Source organism: Lissotriton helveticus, chromosome 3_2, assembly GCF_964261635.1.
Source record: "Lissotriton helveticus chromosome 3_2, aLisHel1.1, whole genome shotgun sequence".
NCBI lineage: Eukaryota > Metazoa > Chordata > Amphibia > Caudata > Salamandridae > Lissotriton > Lissotriton helveticus.
Genome location: NC_136062.1, coordinates 246,421,617 through 246,440,531, shown reverse-complemented (window position 1 = coordinate 246,440,531; position 18,915 = coordinate 246,421,617). Strand labels below are relative to the sequence as shown.

The window sequence follows — 18,915 nt, the reverse complement described above, 5'->3', positions numbered from 1 at the left end:
CGGCACCAGCCTCAGCAAGCAGTTTTTTGTTTTTTTTGAGGATGTGGCTTGGGGAAGTGGTGGGGTTCAAAAGTGCCACATAGGTACTTCTCGGGGTGCGGCCCTGCCCCTGCGGCGGCTCCCCCACTAGGGCAGAGGAGCGTCGCCCCACTGCTTTTTAGCAGTGCGAGAAGCAGAAACATAACATGGTAAAAATGCAATGCAGCCTACATGGAGAAAATGGTCTCCCCATAGGCGCCTGGCTGGGCGCCGTCCCGACCAATCACAACGCTGTCATTGCAGTGTTGTGATTGGCTTAGGGGGAGGGAGAGAGGCTGCCTGCTTTTTGATATGCACTTTGTTCCGTGTAACATGTATTGTTTGAAACAGTATCGATGAATTCATGTTGCTGTCAGTAGGATTCTGTTATTTTTCTATTTGGGCTGCTTTATACTTGGATCTCTGTTGGTCAGCACTGCTTTTTTCATTTGTTTTAGAACTTTATTGCCTTCAGAATCACTTTAAATTACTTCACATTGTTGCACTGTTGGCTTTCTTTAAATTAATATCAACATTGCTCGAAAAGTGCACAGGTCACGGGCTGTTTCTCTCTGAGCATACATTATTTTTCCTTGCATAGAGTAACTGCTGCATATTCTAATTCACCTTGTAATTGATAGTGTCTTTTTTAATCTGTATAGTGTATTGTTTCTTTAAACAATCTATATGCAGAGAGTATACAATTGATGTTCTGCCTTGCATTACGTTTGCTGGCTACCTTAATAAATCTAGTAATAATAAGAATAAGTGAGAGCCTTTTGGTAAATTATTTTTGCTAAAGTTTTAAAACTGCTTTACCCCCAACTGATGCTTCATATCGTCCTTTTCCTATAAAAGAAGCAGAAACAGTTCTAGTTATCTCAGGATGGTCTGATGTCACATTGGTGTGCTCACATTCTATTTCATTAAGACCCAATGTGATGCCAGAGCTTACTGTAGTTATGGTGTCAATTCAGAGTTTTTTTGTACTCATTAAGGTTTGAAGTTGTGTCTGAACTTTCCACGTATCCTGTAAGGTGAATGTCAGGTTAGATCTGTCTTGTACACAGCAAGATCTGATTCTATGTCAGAGGGTTGTCACATCTCATTCATCTGGCCTTCACAGTGCCAACATTGGAAAGATCACGTCAAAAGCAAAGGAGATGCATCAATCTGCTGGATCGAGCGCCGTTCCCCAAAGCAGTATTTCTGACATCAAGGAACACATTGACGTGGTCAAGAGGAGCCTCCAGAGCCTGGTGAAGAGCCCGGTGAGTCATTCGGGATGTTGCCATTGGGCTGTGAGTGGGGAGTGCTTGCTGTTGCATCAAAGAAGAACCAGTGCCAGTCATAGTTTCTACCATCTCACCAGATTTCTGTCTTGGGTCTTTCACTGCTTGCTTTACAAAAGAATAATCACCAGGGGCTGTATTACACAACGTGCCCTAGGGGTGCAATGGGCGTTTTCACTCACTTTACGCGCCCCTGAGGCACTTTGGTATTACAGAAGGAGCTGCAGGTGCTTGGCCCCATGCAAATGAGGGAATCCCTTTGTCTCTGGGCCCGCACCGCATTATAGACTTGGGCGCAGAGGCAAAGAAGCTGTCAGGAGGCGCACTATCAGTGCGCCCCCTAACTACAGTCCTCTGAAGGGGGGAAAGGTGGTCTTAGGGACCCCCTAGATATCCACTTGCTGATGGGTGTAGGAACTCACCGCACCCACCTGCAAGGTGGTCTCTAATCCCCATGAAAAGTGCAGGCGTGTTGTCGCCTGCACATTGAAACAAGGAACAGCTGCTCTGTTTTACCCTGAATACGCTGCTCCCAGGGCATCACAAGTTCATGGATGCCCTGGGGGCCGCGCATTCTATGTAATAGGGTGCATTTTCCCTGTTGGCGCCCGGCGCACCTGTTTTAAGGTGTGCCGGGCGCAAACACGGAAAGTGCATCCTATACAAAATCGTACCGCAGGAGCCCATAGTTTTTCTCAGGAGATGCGGAATATCAGGATCGCCAAATACCAATGCTGCTAAGTATTGATTCTACCTCCTACCTTGCCCATCTACCACCCTACACTTTCTGCTTCTTTATTTCGCTCTTGTAGGCTCTTTTTCATCCCTGCTTTCTCCCTTTGTCACTGTTTTCCATGATTTCTAATTCCTCTTTTTCCATTTCCTCTTCTTTCATCTTCGTTCCCTCTTTTTATTTTTCTCGGTCTTATTCTGGGTCATGGTCCGATGATGAAAAATAGGTCCTAGTGCCCATAAATGAGTGCCAGTGGGCCCCACCTACAACTACTGTCTAAAATTGAGCACTCTGGTCTTTCGAGATTTGTGCTGTAGTCGGTCTGTGAGAGGAACAGTTAAAATATGCAAAAATATCAAACGTAAACAGTTTGGGTGTTGTTTTGTTTCGCATTTGATATTTTGTATTTATTTTGTTGCATCCCATAACCACATTACTCAGTAATCAGGAGGACTGTGGAGAACTATTACATAGTCTTCACAAGCGCCCCACCTGCCAATAACTGATTTATCAGAACTTACCCACAGCCTAACCATTGTGATGTCAAAACAGCCCCACAACCACTGACCCCGCAGTCCAGCCAATAAGTCAGAATAGCTCCAGAGCCCGGTGACCCCACAGTCCACCCAATGAGATGCCAGACCAGTGTCAGTGCAGCCATACCGTTATCAGGATGACTCCAAGTCTTCACCCTTGATCTGTTTTTGGGATAGAGTTACAGCTGAAACAGTGAGCCAGTATAAACAGATTTCAGTCCAACCAAAAATCCATTGGGATCACCGTGTAGACAAACCACTAGGAAGTCAAGAGTTCATTAGAGTCTAGCTGTGAGTGCATCATAGTTCAAATCTTGCGCCTTTCAGGTGTCCACGCAGCCTAACCACTGAGCTGTCATTGAGCTGCCAAACGGCCATGAGGTTATTGCAGCTCAACCCACTGAACCTGTAGGATCTCTTAGGCATTCTGCCCAGCATCAGGGCACATCGTCCAACCACTGTTGCATTATGCTGGGCCAAATCCAGATCAAAAGGTCACTTCCAGAGTCTTGTAGTGAACATAAATAGCCATCAGGAGGAACCCACAGGACCCATATTTCATCCACTTCCCCATCTGGAGGACCTGTTTCTCAATTACGAATCCTTCATAGATCCATCACCTCATGGAATTTAGGCAAAATTCCACTTTTAAATCCAGGTCACTAGATCTACCATAGGAATATTGGGGGCATCACTATTTTATCTGCCAGTCTTAAATGTGATGTGCTCGTCTCTGACCTTGTTCATTGCAGAAGGGAGTTTATCATGTTATTTTCCAAGAAGTCTTTTGGTTCTATTGGACATTAATATCCCAGACATATAAACAAATTATTTTCACTGCCTGAGGGAAGTGGGGAGCACAGGAACTTACCATGTCTCTTGTAGGCCAAAGGGTGCCTAGAGCACTTTTAAGCATGTTTGTGGCTTCACTTTAGAGGTTGCCGAGCATTTGCGTGGGTTTAACATGTTTCTCTGTTTAGTACGTCAATTTAGAACCTTCCCTTACACAGTCTACGCTATTCATGCTATTTCAATTCTTGCAGGCGCATGGCCATAGACCTGCGTGCCCAGCTGCTCCATTGGTGCCTTCTTGTGTGTCCAGCGGCGGCTTCCTACTGTTCCTTCTGATGCAAACCATATGTACAATGTGTTACCTTGTGTACAGGTCAGTCTACTATGGAAATATACATGTGGGTGGAGCTTCGCCTAACTTTTGTAATATAGCTTACTTTGGGTTATTTTGCCTTTGTTCTACCACTTCCTAGGTCTGTATCCTTATGCAATAACATAAATGATTTCAGTTCAGATTCATACTAATGTTTTGGGATTGCTAAATGTGTACTTACTCCTGAAGGTTATTTCAAAATCTTCAAATCTGCAATATTTCTATTTAATCTGCTAAAAGACCATTTGTGCGCTGTAATGTAGATTAGCTGATATATATGTTTTGACATGCTATCACAAATGACATGCTGGATACCAGGACGTACACCTGTGCCCCTGCACAATAACATGAGATGGTACAGTTGTGTTGCTGTTCTAAAACATGTCAGAGTATTCCCGAGGTGGCTTTCAAATATTCCAGGTGATGGACCATACATTGCCAACATAATTGCACTTCTAGTGGGACTCGGCTGCTGTCTCATGCCTTCGAAAACAACTAAAAACAATGAGACCAAATTGGAGAAAAAGCCATGGATGTAATAAGCTGATTAGTCTGGTACTCAAAAAATATTTCAAAACTTCATGGTGTGAAGAAAGCATGAGTCAGCCAGAGATGTTGAGCCAATGAGAATAGAGCAGTCTCAATACCACAACCTCAAAAAGAGGAATAGTGGGTAAGGGAGGTCAGAAATAGAAAAAACACCACTGCGGCGGACCCTCATCTGCAGAATGGCGACAGTTGGATAGCGCCAGCAAGATAGAATATGCTTTTCCAACAGAGAGCAATGGTCTTGAAACAACCGAATACAGATTTCAATATTGTGACTTCTCTATCCAAATACTTCCACGTAGCCAGCCCACTGCAGCCCCAGACGATCCCAAAGAGTGCATGCGTCAGAAGACCCCCTTTAGCAAGCAGATGAAGCATTACAGGCTGTGATCAGGGAAGGGTGGAAGGAGGTAGGCACATTTTCTGGAGAAGGCGGTGTTTATAGTCCTGTGAGCCTCAGGGGGTTTCAACTGTAGGGAAGGGTATTAAGGCACCAATGGATTCTGCTACTCAAAAGACAGGAACATGACAACCTTATAAAAGTCATACTTGCAGCATATGAAATAAAAATCCATGTTGCCTTCCGGCTTTACTCCACATACATCATAGACTTTGCTACTTATGTTCCAACTGGAGTGAACACTGTGCACACGTACATGCATGCAAGCCGACTTCGCCCTCACTATTGAGATACCACATAGCTTATGTTATTTAAAAAAAAAATGAAAGTGTAGGTACAGCTTACATTTTAGATTTACGCACTATGCAGCTTGGCACGGTTACAGTTTATTTTCTATAGTAGCTTCTTTAGGGTTTGGCAGATGCCTCTTTTAGAGGTGGGTGGATTCTCTTGACAGCAGAGCCTGTCCACTGGCTCCATTCTCTGTAGCCTGTAGAAGTAATACCTATTTACTAGATAGCCATGGCCATGTCCAATTTAGGAAGCATGGAGGACCTTGGCAGGTAAAATGGACAATGGCTCCCTAGAGCCGGGAGAAAGCTCCCGGCTTGTAATGGCCATTGCCTTTTTGTATTTAAGACGCAAACCCTCACTTTGTTGATTGAGCGTGAAAAAGAGAATAACGTTCCGTGCATGCATGCATTTTCACTGAGAGTGTTCAGCTGTGTTGGCTGTAGCACTTTGATTCAAAGTACCCCATCATAGTGTCACTGAACTCAAAATATGGCTTTGTGGCTCTGCCTAAGTGGCATATGCTAATCCACCACATACTAAATAACCCCCATAATGCTAAACTTCACACTGTAAATGTAAAAATGGCTTCATTGTTCACTATAATAAACCTCATGGCCTAGTCTTGAGTGAATCATGGTTGTTTCACTCATGATACAGTGTTTGCACCAAATGTGATTAGCGAAAAATTCCTTATAGGCCCAAACGTGGAATTTGACGTTCTACAGCTGACTTTAAGAAATGTTAAATATGTCGATTAAATAGGTAATATGTTTCTATCTTTTAGGGATAGAAACATTGTTGCAAAGTCATCCTGTGCCCTTGGCACCCCAATTTTTTGCTGACTGGTACTGGTGGTAAGTGACTTTGCCTGACCCTGGGCTCTGCCTAACCAGGCCCTCGGCCATTGCTATGCTGAAAAACACACTTAAAATACAGTTAAAACACCAACATACACTAGGGTTCACTATGGGTTAGGGAACCCCTAAGATTGGCATGACCTCCCCTATAAGGCCCTAGTACATAATAGGGCCGGGGGATCAACACTACATTTAAGTCCCTCGTATATAATAGGCCATGGCAGTTTATAGGCCAGTAGCCCTTTCTGCACTTGCATGTGTACAGTGCTGAGGCCTGAGGTCAGTTTAAAAGGGATGTATGACATTACAACGCATGCATTTACATCGCATGCTTTTACAACATGGTTTTTACAATGCATACCATTACAACGCATAGTGCTTTTAGGCGCTGGATCGTGAATTGTTTAATTTACTATTCCAACTCCAGTCCCCGTGGATAGTAGGGAAGGTGTTGGATAGTACATTAAACATATTCCCTATCCTAGAGCGCCCCCCAGTGCAATGCGTTGTAATGGTTTGCATTGTAAAAGTTGTGTTGTAAAGGCACTGCGTGGTAAAAGTTGCGTTGTAAAGGTTGTTTACCGTTTAAAAGCAGCCCAGTGTTGCAGGACTGCTTTTAAAATGTAAATTGTGCCCAAACTCTACTTTGGTGTTTGGGGCACTTACAAATTGATATACTACAATATTTTGCATATTAGGTCCCCACATTGTCTCCCCAAAGTGTTTTCTGGGGTGGCGGAGGGGGGTTGTCAGGAACTTATAAGGAGTACTCTAATAAAATAGGTTTTATATGCCTTGGGGATAGTGAAATTGCCCATTTCACTTCCCACATTGTGGCAAAGTGTTTCCAAAATCGACTTTCGTGCTAGAGCACTTTGAAGTGAGGATCTGCAATCCATATTCAGAACACCTAAAGTCTCCCCTAGTGGGTCCGGGGTGGGGGGTCCTGTAGATATAGGCCTGGTCCTTATAAAAGATGTTTTATAAGCCCTGGGGTTGAAGATATTGCCCAGTTCAATTTCCCCATTGAAGATCCCCAGCCACATAGGTTAACATGGTATTCAGTTTATAATTAATAACTAACGCTAGGCTTTGAAGAAAAATATAATTCAAGGACTTAGGTATTGATAAATCCAACAACATGCTGTAGTTGAAATCATCCTAAAATGTACAAAAAATAAGTTAGAAGACTTTTTTTGTCTGTAAGCCAAAATTCAGCCTTCTAGTGGTCTGAGCTGATTGGTCAGAGTTGTTTCAGGCTGCTTTGATTAAGTGAAAAGTGGCACTTGGGGTGAAGAGCCATTTTGGGAGGAGAGGGTTCTGCTGCATAGGAATGTCAGAGCAAGGAGGAGGAGGTGTACACCATGAGCTTCAAAGGCCCAGGGGCACAGGCAGAGAAAGCCAAATCCATCTATTCCCACACACTCTGAACCCAGCAGATGGCAGGCTTAAGGAAGGAATGTGCAGATGCCAAGGGGAGGGATACAATTGAGATGTGTCACACTTTGGAGGAAATGGTCATGCTCTGGGTGTTTCCTCTTTGGGCAGGAGTGCCCTCTTGTGTGACCCCAGAGAACACTGAATAAGTATCTGAGAGGGGCAGAGCCTGTCCGATCTGCTGCTGGAAAATACAGAAGAAAAAAGGGTCCATGCTGGAAGTTTGATTTGCACCAACCAGGCAAACTCTGACTGACTGCTACTGCTGCACATTATGGAACTACAGCCCATGGATCAAACCTGCTTCAAAAGGACTAAAGAGTAGACTCCATGCAAGCTACAAGTTAACCGAGCTCACCTGGACCATCACCACAGAGAATCCTCCGCCTGGAGTGACTCTAGTGGGTTTCTAAGGGTTTTGTCCAAGTGGATTGAGGAAATTGAAGTCCCAAACTTTCAAGGGCCCTCTTGGAGCCTCCAGACCCTTGGAGTACGTTTTTGACACTTTGGGACCCTCAAAGGAACTAGGAAAAAGTTCCAGAACTTTGAAAACGTTTGAAGCAGCTTTGGGAAAAAGGTCCATAAGTGGACAGACTCGACCTGGCATGCCGAGCATGCGACCCTCAACCGTGAGCCGGCCTGCCCTCCAGGTTCGTCCCGCTGAAAAGTTCCAGAGGTTCATCTTTGAGTTTGACCAGGAGCTAGTTGTAACCTAAGCCGGCAAACCGTTAACCAAATCCAGCCTGCTGACGAACATCTAGGGGCCTCGTGAGAAAAAGCTCTGTAAAAGTTTTTAGGTCTCAAGGTAGTAGAGTTGACTGGGACCAACCGCGAGAGTTAAGCCGCCCACCTTCAACCGCGAGCCAGCCTGGATTTCTAGTTCGTCCTGCTGGAAAGCTCCGTAGGTCTGACTTCCATAGATTTGACTGGGAGCTCGTCGCAAGGCAAGCCAGCAAACTCTCACCGAATCCGAACTGGTGGAGGGCTTTGAAGAACTCCAGGAGAAAAAGCTCCTGAAAAATTTCTAAGCCGGAACGTAAAAACTTTTACTGATGCCTACTTTGAGGGGTAACCACACAGGACTCCATCACGGTCAGACTGAATCTTTGACTTTGTCACGGTCTAGCATGACCAGATGTCCCAATAGGTGCTATTGGTTTCTATGTGCTATATAATGCTATGCCCTTAAAAAATTCATATAGCTGGTTCCCAATATTGGATTTTTTTCATTTTGGTGTCATGTTAAAGATACAACTATTTCCTATTTTTATAAATTGGTGTAGGATTTTTATTGTGTGTTGTGTCTTACTTATTTAATTCTGAATTGGAGTTTTTAAATGCTTTACAAACCACCAACCTGTATCTGAAGTTAAGCCTGCCTGCTCGCAGCCCAGCTACCAAGGGTTGAGCATGAAAATAATTTTCTGAGTCCTTTTCTGAGCCCTAGACTATGTTAGTGGCCTTATTGACAGTGGTAGATATTTATTTATCACTACTAATAATCCGCTTTCCAGCATTTGATTAGCCCCACCCGACCCAAACAAAAGATGATGGGTTACTAACCTACACCCTGGTAGTCCTTATCAGCTATGTGGAAAAACCTGTAAAGTTCATCAGCACTGGCATGGGCAAGCTCGGTCTATGTTTCACTGTAAAGTCCATTCTCTGTATGGAAATGGACCATCTCAATAGCTTGGGATTCTCCCCTTTCATCTGCATGAGACATCTTAAAGGCCTGTGGTCAGTTTGAACATGAAAGTGAGTACCAAACAAATATGGCCTCAGTTTTTCAGGGACCAAACAACAGCAAAAGTCTGTCTCTCAATGGCACCCCACCTCTGCTCTCTGGGAAGAAGTCGCCTGCTAGTAAAGGCAACTAGCTGATCAAGGCCCTCTTCATTTAACTATGACAACACTGTCCCAATCCCTTGTTCTGAAGCATCTGTCTTAACCACAAATTTATTTGTGTAGTCAGGGGCTGCTTTCAAAGTGTCAAAAGATTTCTGACACTCTGGGATCCAATCCACGTTCGTGGCCTCTTCTTTGAAGTCAGTTCTGTTAGGCGCCCCATAATGGTCCCATAATTTTGAACCAACCTTCTATAATACCCAGTTAGTCAAAGGAATGCCCTAAGCTGAGTCTGAGTAACAGCAGCTGTTCAATCCAAAATAGTTTGAATTTTTGATTGGAGAGGCTGTACGTGGCTTCCACCTACCAGGTGGCCCATGTACACCACTGAACTCTGCCCTATTTGGCACTTACCTGCCGTAATAGCCAGGCCTGCCTGCTGTATGATCTGAAGTACTTCCTTCTGGTTGCTTAAGTGATCCCCCCAGGTAAAACTGTATACCGCTATATCATCCAGATAAGCTGCACTTAACTGCTCCAACCCAGACAAGACCCTGTTCACGAACCTCTGGAAGGTGGCAGGTGCATTTTTTAAGCCAAAGGGCATTACCTTGAACTGATAATAATGTCCCTCTGGTGTGGAAAATGCTGACCTCTCCTTTGCTGCATCAGTGGCCTGAAGTCAAGTCAAACGTACTCAGGTACTTAGCAGGTCCTAACCTGTCAATGAGCTTATCTGCTCTAGGTATAGGATGAGCATCAGTCTTTGTGACTGCATTACGTTCTCTGTAGTCCACACAGAACCTTAACTCTTTTGGTTCACCCTGGGGATTAGGTTTAGGCACAAACACCACTGGACTGGCCCATAGACTGTCAGAAGGTACAATTACCCCCAACTCCAGCATCTTAGCTAGCTCTGACATGGCTAGAAAACCTGTACAGTTTATTTTTCACAGGTGGGCTTTCGCCAGTGTCAATGTTTCCCTGGGGTCAAAAAGAACAGGCCAGCAAACTTCTCCAGCACCTTTTTGCAGTCTCCATGCCACTATTCTGCCAATATGCGGGAGAGTACCACTCCCTCCACTGACCCATCTTGCATATCTTGCATATTATTGGAGGGGAGGTCACAAACTGGTTCTATTTCCTCCTCCACTCCCTCATCAGTGATCAGTAACATGGTCATATCCGCCCTGTCAATGTGGGGTTTCAATCTAATGATAGAGAGTAGTTCCCTGTGTTTCGTGTACGTATACCTATACTTCTGCCTTATGTTATTCACACACTTCTCAACAACTACATTGAAACGCAAAGCCTTTTTATCATTAAAAAGATCTCCCCCTTTATTGAAAAATATCATTTTGTTTACAATCTTGCAAATGTTAAAAAGTCACAATACTTCATCAATAATGCCTTAAAATTCTTTTTAGGGGGAGACCACCTAACATATTAAAGTGGATTGTCTCTCGTGTGTTTGGTGGTCCTATTTGACGTATATCAAAAACGTCTGCAGCAGAAATTCAAAAAAGTATGCACTACAACATATCTAATCATAGACAATCATGTACAAATAAGTATCCGTTAACATGCACTTCATGTTTTTAGATCAGATACTTATTTGCACATTTGTATATTTGGAAGTAAAGCAGCAAGGGTTGCAATATTCGCCCCACCCTGGGACACTAAGGTTGATTCTACCGTCTGCCAACCCCACTGGGGATGGCCCCTTAGTAAGGGGCTTCTTGGTGCATACCGCATCTACCTTTTTTTGTGCCCTGGCTGGTTACAGTCAAAGCACTTATCCACCTTTGAGGGATCAAAGAACCTACCATTCTTTCTCTCATACCCCTGCCCTTTAAATTTGGGATGGTTGGGGCCCCCCTCCTTGTTGAGGTTTTTGTGGGTCTTTGGAGGATTCTGTCTCCTTTCCCTGGGCCTTCTCCTGGACAGGGACCTACCTGTCTTCCTTTCCTCTGGTCCCTCCCTGGCACTTAGTGGAAACCCGGTTCTCACCCACTCATCAGCTGCCTTGACAAGGTCTTTAGGACTAGATAGCTTTGAGTCGACTAGGTACTGGCATCCCTTCTCTTCAGCACAATGAGTCAAAGTGTGTTCTCTCACAAACAAATTAAACAATCCCTCATTTGTGTCAACATTGTTGCCAACAATCCAGCCTTCTAGTGTCTTCAGTGAGGTGTCCAGAAAGTCTACCCATGACTTTGTACTCACTTTCTGGGTGTCTCTGAAATTCACTCTGTACTTTTCAGGGGTTAAATCAATTTTTTCAACTAAACATTGTCTCAAGTGAGTGTAGGACTTTGTAGCATCAGGAGCCTATCCCTTCCAACCACAGGAATCAGTTCCCACAATTTTTGGGGCGGACCACCCACATCTCAAGGGCCATTTCAAATGCATTCAACTATTTGTCAATGGCATCTCCCTCTGTGTAACTCAGTACTTTACCCTTGGAAAGTTTGTGGTCAAATCAGCCACCCCTGAACATCTTTTTTTTTTTAAACATAGTTTTAATGATTTTGGAATATAGGACAGCGTCAATATTAAGTGTGCATCACTAATGGCAGCAGCAAAAGGCAAAACAGCATGTGCATATATAATATATTTATACAGTTTCACAGGAAATAAAAAGGAGCAGTGAACCGGTCAGCACAGAACTTAAGCAATGTAGGATAAGCACAGAGTACATGATAATCGCATATGATGTAGATAACAGTGGCATAAGCAAGCATGAACTGTACATTGTCACATCAAATCTAGTCTACATTAAGTAAGAAATATAAAAATAACCAACTCCCCCCACACCCTCTATTCTCTGGTTCATAGATACTGAATGATGTCTCAGAGGCCTATGGAACTATCCCTTGTGCACATAGAGGGGATGATACATAATAGTGCTTAAAGACGTTTAGTGACAACCTAGGCGGGTACAAAAGGGACTGTTGTGTACTTGTACACTATAATTATAAAGCTGACAGTGGTCAAAAAGAAATACAGGTAAGTCTTTCAGGGAGATGTGGGTGTAATGGGGTGAGTCGCAGCTATTAGTGACGCCGGGGTTGTAAAAGAATCTAAAGCTCAGAAGACTTCCAGCATTTGATCCCATTCTAATGAGATAGGAGTCTTACGCAAGCCCCGGAATTTCTCCTGTCGGAGTATAGTACTTTCAGCTACTCCCCATCCTATCAATTTTGGGTGCCAGTACAGTGGCGTAGGTGTAACCCCTGGACATCTTAAACTCTTCATCATTTTCACTTCTACCACTTCTTTTTGTCATCTCCTCCCTCTCCCACTTCTTCTCAGCCAATTCCAGTATCTCTGCTCCAAATGTATCAAAGCTAGTTGGGCCTCAAGCTGTCACTCTGCAAAGGACAGTGGTGGTTCCTGAGTAGGGCACCCTGCACCCCCCCTCCCCATCTGATATCACAAGGCTAACACTTGAAAAAAATGGAAGAGGCACTATCCTCACCCTCCTCCTGAATGAGGCTGGGGGGGACACCCTCAATCCCAGCTTGAACCTCCTCAGCTACCATAGCCATGCCCCTAGGGGACTTCAGCAACCCTGCCTTCCTAAACTTGTTGGAAGCAGGCAGCCTCCTAAGCTGACACTGCACCCTAAGATCAGCCACCTGAGCTTAGGCAGTTTAGCCAAGTCTAGCTCCATGGTTCACCCTAGTTTTGGGTCATCACAACTAGCAAAACAGACTTAGAAAAGTTTTGGAAAAATCAAAACCATGGATGAAAAATGGTTTTGGGAAAACAAGAGGGCAGTAGACCTCAACAAATTGCAACACCCATAAGGTTCTATCTCCAAAACATATTTTAAGAGATGTGTATCATATGGTGTGCACTCCCTGTAGGCACCCTCTGCCCAAAGGGTGCTAACCTACCATAGGGAAGATTTTATAGACATTATGACCAGAGGTGCACCACATTGAGAATATTTATAATGTTTATAAAGAATAACAATTATCCAAGAAAAGTACATTAATCTTAAAAAAGTAATCTTCTCTTTATTGGTGGTACTTAAATATACTGCAAAAGCCAGGGAAAATGTTTCATCCAGTAGAAAATGGACTTCTTCAGGGCTGAAATATGATAGGTATACAACATATATGAATATACACTAACACACAATAACAAATCTTTTTATCTTTCGAATAAAAAAGACAATTTATACTGACATTTTGACAAACATGACTTAAAAACTTATTTGACAATAAAAAAAAATGTTATGTACAAAAAAGCAAAGACTATACATAGAACAAGTTCATATATCAAAAAGTGGAATTTTAAAACATGCATTGCCCACAATGGTGAACTTGTAATTGCATTCACTGGTGGTTTTGATATTCTTGAGCCACCAAATGTTTATTAATCCCTCTGGTATAAAAAATATTTTAAGTTTATAGTATATATGATGTCCAACACGATTAATAGAATGCAATTTGAGCAACCGGTATTTTCCTAAAGGCTAGATGACCTTACATTCACTCACAGTGCTGCCCATTGACCCAACCTATGGCAAGTGGAATCAGCAATAGAGATAGCAGACAGGAAAAGAAGTGTCAAGAGAGATCCCGACCTCCTCAGAAAAAAATATAAAAAGTGAACACCAAAGAATATATACAAATGTTGGATATATAAAAAAAAATAGTGAGGGTGGAATCTGAGCATAAGAGTGGGTACATACCATTAAAACAGATGTATATTGCATAGTCCAGTTGAATATAGTACATGCATTTGGCCCGGTACTAGGAGTGGTACAGTTCCCATGGTAGTCTGTCTGGTAAAAGAAAAAATATTAAACACAATGCAAGACCAGATGCAATATCTGTCCTATTATTATAGAGAGGAGATGGGATACGAGGGAGGGTGAGTACAAGTACTGGACTCTGTGGTGTGTAGAAAATAGAATCAATTACGATACATAACCATGAATACATACATATATAAAGCGATACATAAATGACATTCCACCTGTGTGTGGATTCGGTATGCAGACGTTTCCTGTGTTCTAGGTATGCGTTAAACAAAGGGCATATCTACCGAACGTTGAGCACCTGTGAATGTAAATCAATAGTTTACACCACATAAGGATGAGCCCATTCAAGTACAGGGAGGCATCACCAAAACTGTCAAGAAAAGTGTAGAGGTATGTATTCAATTAGCATGCCAATACAAATGATGTAAAAATGTAAGTGGTTCGTCGCCGGTTATATTCGTAGATATGAATATTACCACATGGTTATATAACGTTCATGACCTCATACACAAAACCACAGTTTATCAAACCATGTGAGAAGTAGTTAAATGCCATTGAGGACATGTTGTAAATAATCGATATGCCCGACAACGTAAGTCAAATAGTAAACGTACTAATCAAATCATGAGAGAAGTGGTTAAATACCGTTGGGGACATGTTGTAACTAATCGTTGTGAATAGAAACATAAGTTAAATAGCAAATGTACAATTCGAAATATGGAATAGTAACTCCAAAAAACATGCAGTGTTTGCAAAACATGCATCAAATCCAGACTCAATACTCTCGGATAACCAGCAATAACAGAGATGCGTAAACCTGTAACCGATGTCCCTTACGTTGCCGCCAGGCTATATTAAATATCAAATATGGTAGGAAATGGACTAAATGATGTTCCCATAAATATAACCGGCCAAAAACAGTATCCTCTAATCAGTTTCACCCAGGTAGACGTTACCTTACTTCAATCAGTGCTGGTGTACGGGAACCAAAGTACTCTTCCTGTTCTCAAGTGCGCGGTCAGAGCGGACAAAGCAGTACCTCCCAAGCAGTGGTGATATTTAAAAGTGGTGGGGCGTAAAGCTATTGTCGTATTGCACTGAGGCAAGCGAGCGTAGCGAGCGAGCCCGAACAACCTACATTCGGTTCGGGGGAGTTCTCCTCCGAGAAAAGTTTGAAAAAAGAGTGGATAAATGGAGCATTTTCAAGCACATTTGAGGAAGTATGAAGGTTGACAAAGCACTTGTGAAAGTGTTATGACATCAATAGTAGAAATTTCATATGATAATGACATAGGTAGCTGCTTGTTCAGTATAATCATGTGAGGTGTCAACCGTCACCACAGTGTGGTCTCCCTGAGGCTGGATTCTCCTACATTCAACAAAGAAAAGAACTCTAAAACAATCAGTGCACTGAACATCTGGAACCCAATTCCACTTGATACTAGGCAGTCACGTCCTTCCAAAAAACTCAAAACAGAACGGAAAAGCTTACAATTCCAATGACCTTCATCCGATAATGCCATCAGCTGATAAATGGGTCTAGTTTTTCTTGACACACCAACCTGTTATCACAATCACCTTACATGGACATCTGGCTAAATCAGGTTATAGGCATCTTAACCAGAACTCCCTATGATTGTAAATAAGTGTATTTTTCTTTTTTTTATTCTTGCACAGAGAAACATAACCATCTGCAAAGTGGTCTGTGAGCTCCTACGAGCACCTAGGGGCTTACTCAGTTCTTTATAAAACTGCAGATAAATTAACAATTGAAACGAAAACGTGTGAAGAAATATTTATTTGTTTCCTATTTTGTTTGGTCCGACTCTGGGTGGCTGTAGGGTCTTTTAATAAATATATATGGATTTATTTACCATGAGCCTATGAGGTGACTTGCAACTGGTTTTGCATAGCAGGGACACTTTGGTTGTATTAAACAAGTAGGGTTAACATTTATTTGTTGAGGTATTAGGGTTCTTGTTTACTGGCAGCAGTGGAAGAATGGACCACACACCCCAGGTAGGCCATCAAAATAGTTCGCAAAGTTCCAGCTAGGATACAACACCTACACCAACATCTGTTGCCTATGGATATCAAAGATTTTAAATATAGGCAAAGTGCGCTTTACACATTTATCACAATGGAATGCACATCTCTAAATAGTGCTGTGAAATAGTTCCCATTTGTAAACATGCACAGACTCCTCTTTCTTGTACAGATTAAATATTTATGATTACAAACTTTTGTGGTTTTACCCATTCGTGTTAAAAGCTACGACACATAAGAGCACCAATTCTTGGTATAGGCTGCACACATGGCTATTTATACTTTCTTGTTCATTCAAACATTCGTGCTTCATGGAAACATGACCTGTCTATCTTGTTTGTTTCTTATGTCTCAACAGACATACGTTTTATTTTGTCCACTAGACTTAGGGATGTAACTATGCATATTGATACATGTAAATCAAATGTCTTAAATAATGCTAAAATAGTGCCACCTATATGCCCTGCTTCTGTGAGTTTCTACCATCAGCACAGAGGTTCCAAAGTGATATATGATTTTGGAAGACAAATGCCTGGTTGTACTGTGGAATTTAGGGTTCCTGGACCCGATGAACCAGGTGGAGGCACTGATATATAGTAATGAATTGTAAAGTGTGGTGCAAGACTTCTAGGCTCCACCCTCACACAGCCTGCCTACTACTGTGACTCAGGATGACATGTGTCCGTTCCAGGACAGGTCAGCACGACTGGCATTCAGTACTGAGGGGGAATATGTCTTCCACAGGGAAAGGGAAGGAGCACACCAAGGGCATATTGGTACTCCACAGTGGCTAGTCCCGTCGCCCTCTGTAGTGCTTTATCCTACGATGTCTGAGCTTGGCCGTTCTTGCAGCAGGCTCTGAGGGGGTACTTTGGCAACAACGCTCTACAAAAACTCCAGAATACCTACATAAATAGACGCTGGATGGGTTTTCAGCCCTAGGGATATGACAGTCAGAGAGAGGCTTAATCTGCGGCCATTAGGATGTTATAGGCGGGGCTGAAGTTAAAGGGTGAGTGGTTGCGAGGGAAGGGGGGTCCTGCGGGGAGGGGGGTTTAAATAATAAAATAAAAAAATTTAATAAAACTTAACATACCTTTCACGGGTCCTGTGTTTTCTATGCTCCAGCTCCGGCTCCTGCTTTCCTGCCTCCCCAGGAACAAGTAGCAGGGAGCCTACCTTACCTAAGCCAATCACAACGCTGCAATGGAAGCGTTGTGATTGGTGATGCGCAGTGGAGAGTGCCCCAGCCGGGCCATTTTCTCTATGTGGACTGCATGCAGCAGCCTGCATAGAGAAAAAGGGAGAGTGTGCATGACTGGGTTGGTCGGCCCTGGGGCTGACCAAATAGTCTGTACCAATAACAGTGGGCAAGCCACTACCCCCCTGACCTCATCCAGGCACTCCAGGCACTTCTGCTTTCTTGCAATTCAAGAAGCAGAAACATAAAATGGCAGTTTTACCATTTTATATTTCTGCTTCTCACACTGCGAGAAAGTAGTGAGGTGACACCCCCGCGCCCCTATGGAGGAGCGCCACTGCTCCCAAGTTCGGCGCTTATGAACTAGGCATGACGCATAACAATGACACATTAGTCGATCGAATGCAGCCCGTGCCGGGGCGAAGTATTGGAGAATCAGTTGCGAACTATATCGGCCATATTGAAAGGGTTAAAAACTTGCACATAAATGCATCTACAAACTGTTAGCTATAAGACACAAACCACGTCCAGTGTACTGTTTCTACAATTAGATCATATTTTTGTAAAAAATTGCCATGCTAGCGAATCATTCTGATAAGGTCCACATTGCCAGTTATGTGCAAATGTACGTGGCCAACTGGAGGTGAGATGGGTATAATGATGGCATTCTACACCCATGTGTGAAGTCCCTATTCCATCTCAGCCAATATAATTGTGCAGATGACCCAAACGAAGTATATACCAAAAAGTGAAGAGTAATAGAAAAGAAAGAAAGTGGAAAATTGAAAAATAAAAATAGTGTTACCTGCATGTTCATGTATGTAATCATTACAGTGCACATGATGAAAAGAAAAAAGTATAACAATGCCATCAGTAAGTGGTTCCCTCTATAGCTGGGAAAAGATGTCCCTCATAGGTTTGAAATGTTTTTTATCGCAAAAATTAACATAACATAATTTGGATGATGTCTTAGTCGCACAAACAGTATATATGTAACATTTCTTTAAACAATAAGAAAAAGAAAAGACAGAGAAATCAATACGTGTCATATGTATGTTTATGTTATGGTGTGATGTTTACACATAGGTTGTTTGTTCTAGATCCGAGATACAAAATAACAAGTTATACGCATATTCATAAGAAAAACGTAGAAAAAGAATAGGGAGTAAGCCCAGGCAACACACAGAATCAGACTAATAATAAAATTAATTGCCTGTCTGGATGTATATGGGTTATATGTCCTACGAAAAAGTGAAATTTATGGTGACCGAGGTATTAGTGTTGCCTATTTAGTATCCCACCCTTCCTTGCCTCAACAGAATCATCCCCTTAGATGTTAGAAAACTTTCTATAAGTGGCATTTTTAGAATTGTGACTTAAAATCCAATTTTAGCAGCTCTTCATGCCAGCTCCCCCTTCAACAGTTCTCCTGTCCAGCTTGCCCTCAATCTGCTACTCTCTGCTGCCTTAGGTTTGTGCCTCCTCTGCTTGTTTTTTCCCTTCTTTTCTATTCGCTTTTTGCTTGTTTTTCTGCCTGTTTCTTCCCACTTCTGCCCTCGATTTTTGCCTCTCCATGCTCATTCTGCCTGTTATTTTGCTTCTTTCTGCTTATTTCTGACCTCTATTTTGCCTCTTTCTGCTTGCTTCTGACCTTTATTTTATCTCTTTCTGCTTTTTTCTGATTTGGCTCTGGCGAAAACATCGCAACCACAACACCCAGATACCTCTAGGGGTGACGATGCTGGGCTATACAAATGCTGAT

General features: G+C 42.8%; 1 protein-coding gene across 1 annotated transcript in view; it reads left to right on the top strand.

The window, feature by feature from the left end:
- The window catches only part of LMAN1L (lectin, mannose binding 1 like), a 362,659-nt gene that overhangs the window by 342,744 nt on the left and 1,000 nt on the right, over positions 1-18,915 (top strand). Inside the window, exons 11-12 of the mRNA XM_078685130.1 lie at positions 1,145-1,289; positions 3,623-3,744. Coding sequence (XP_078541256.1) covers positions 1,145-1,289; positions 3,623-3,744 — 267 coding nt within the window. The remainder of the gene's footprint in view (positions 1-1,144; positions 1,290-3,622; positions 3,745-18,915) is intronic.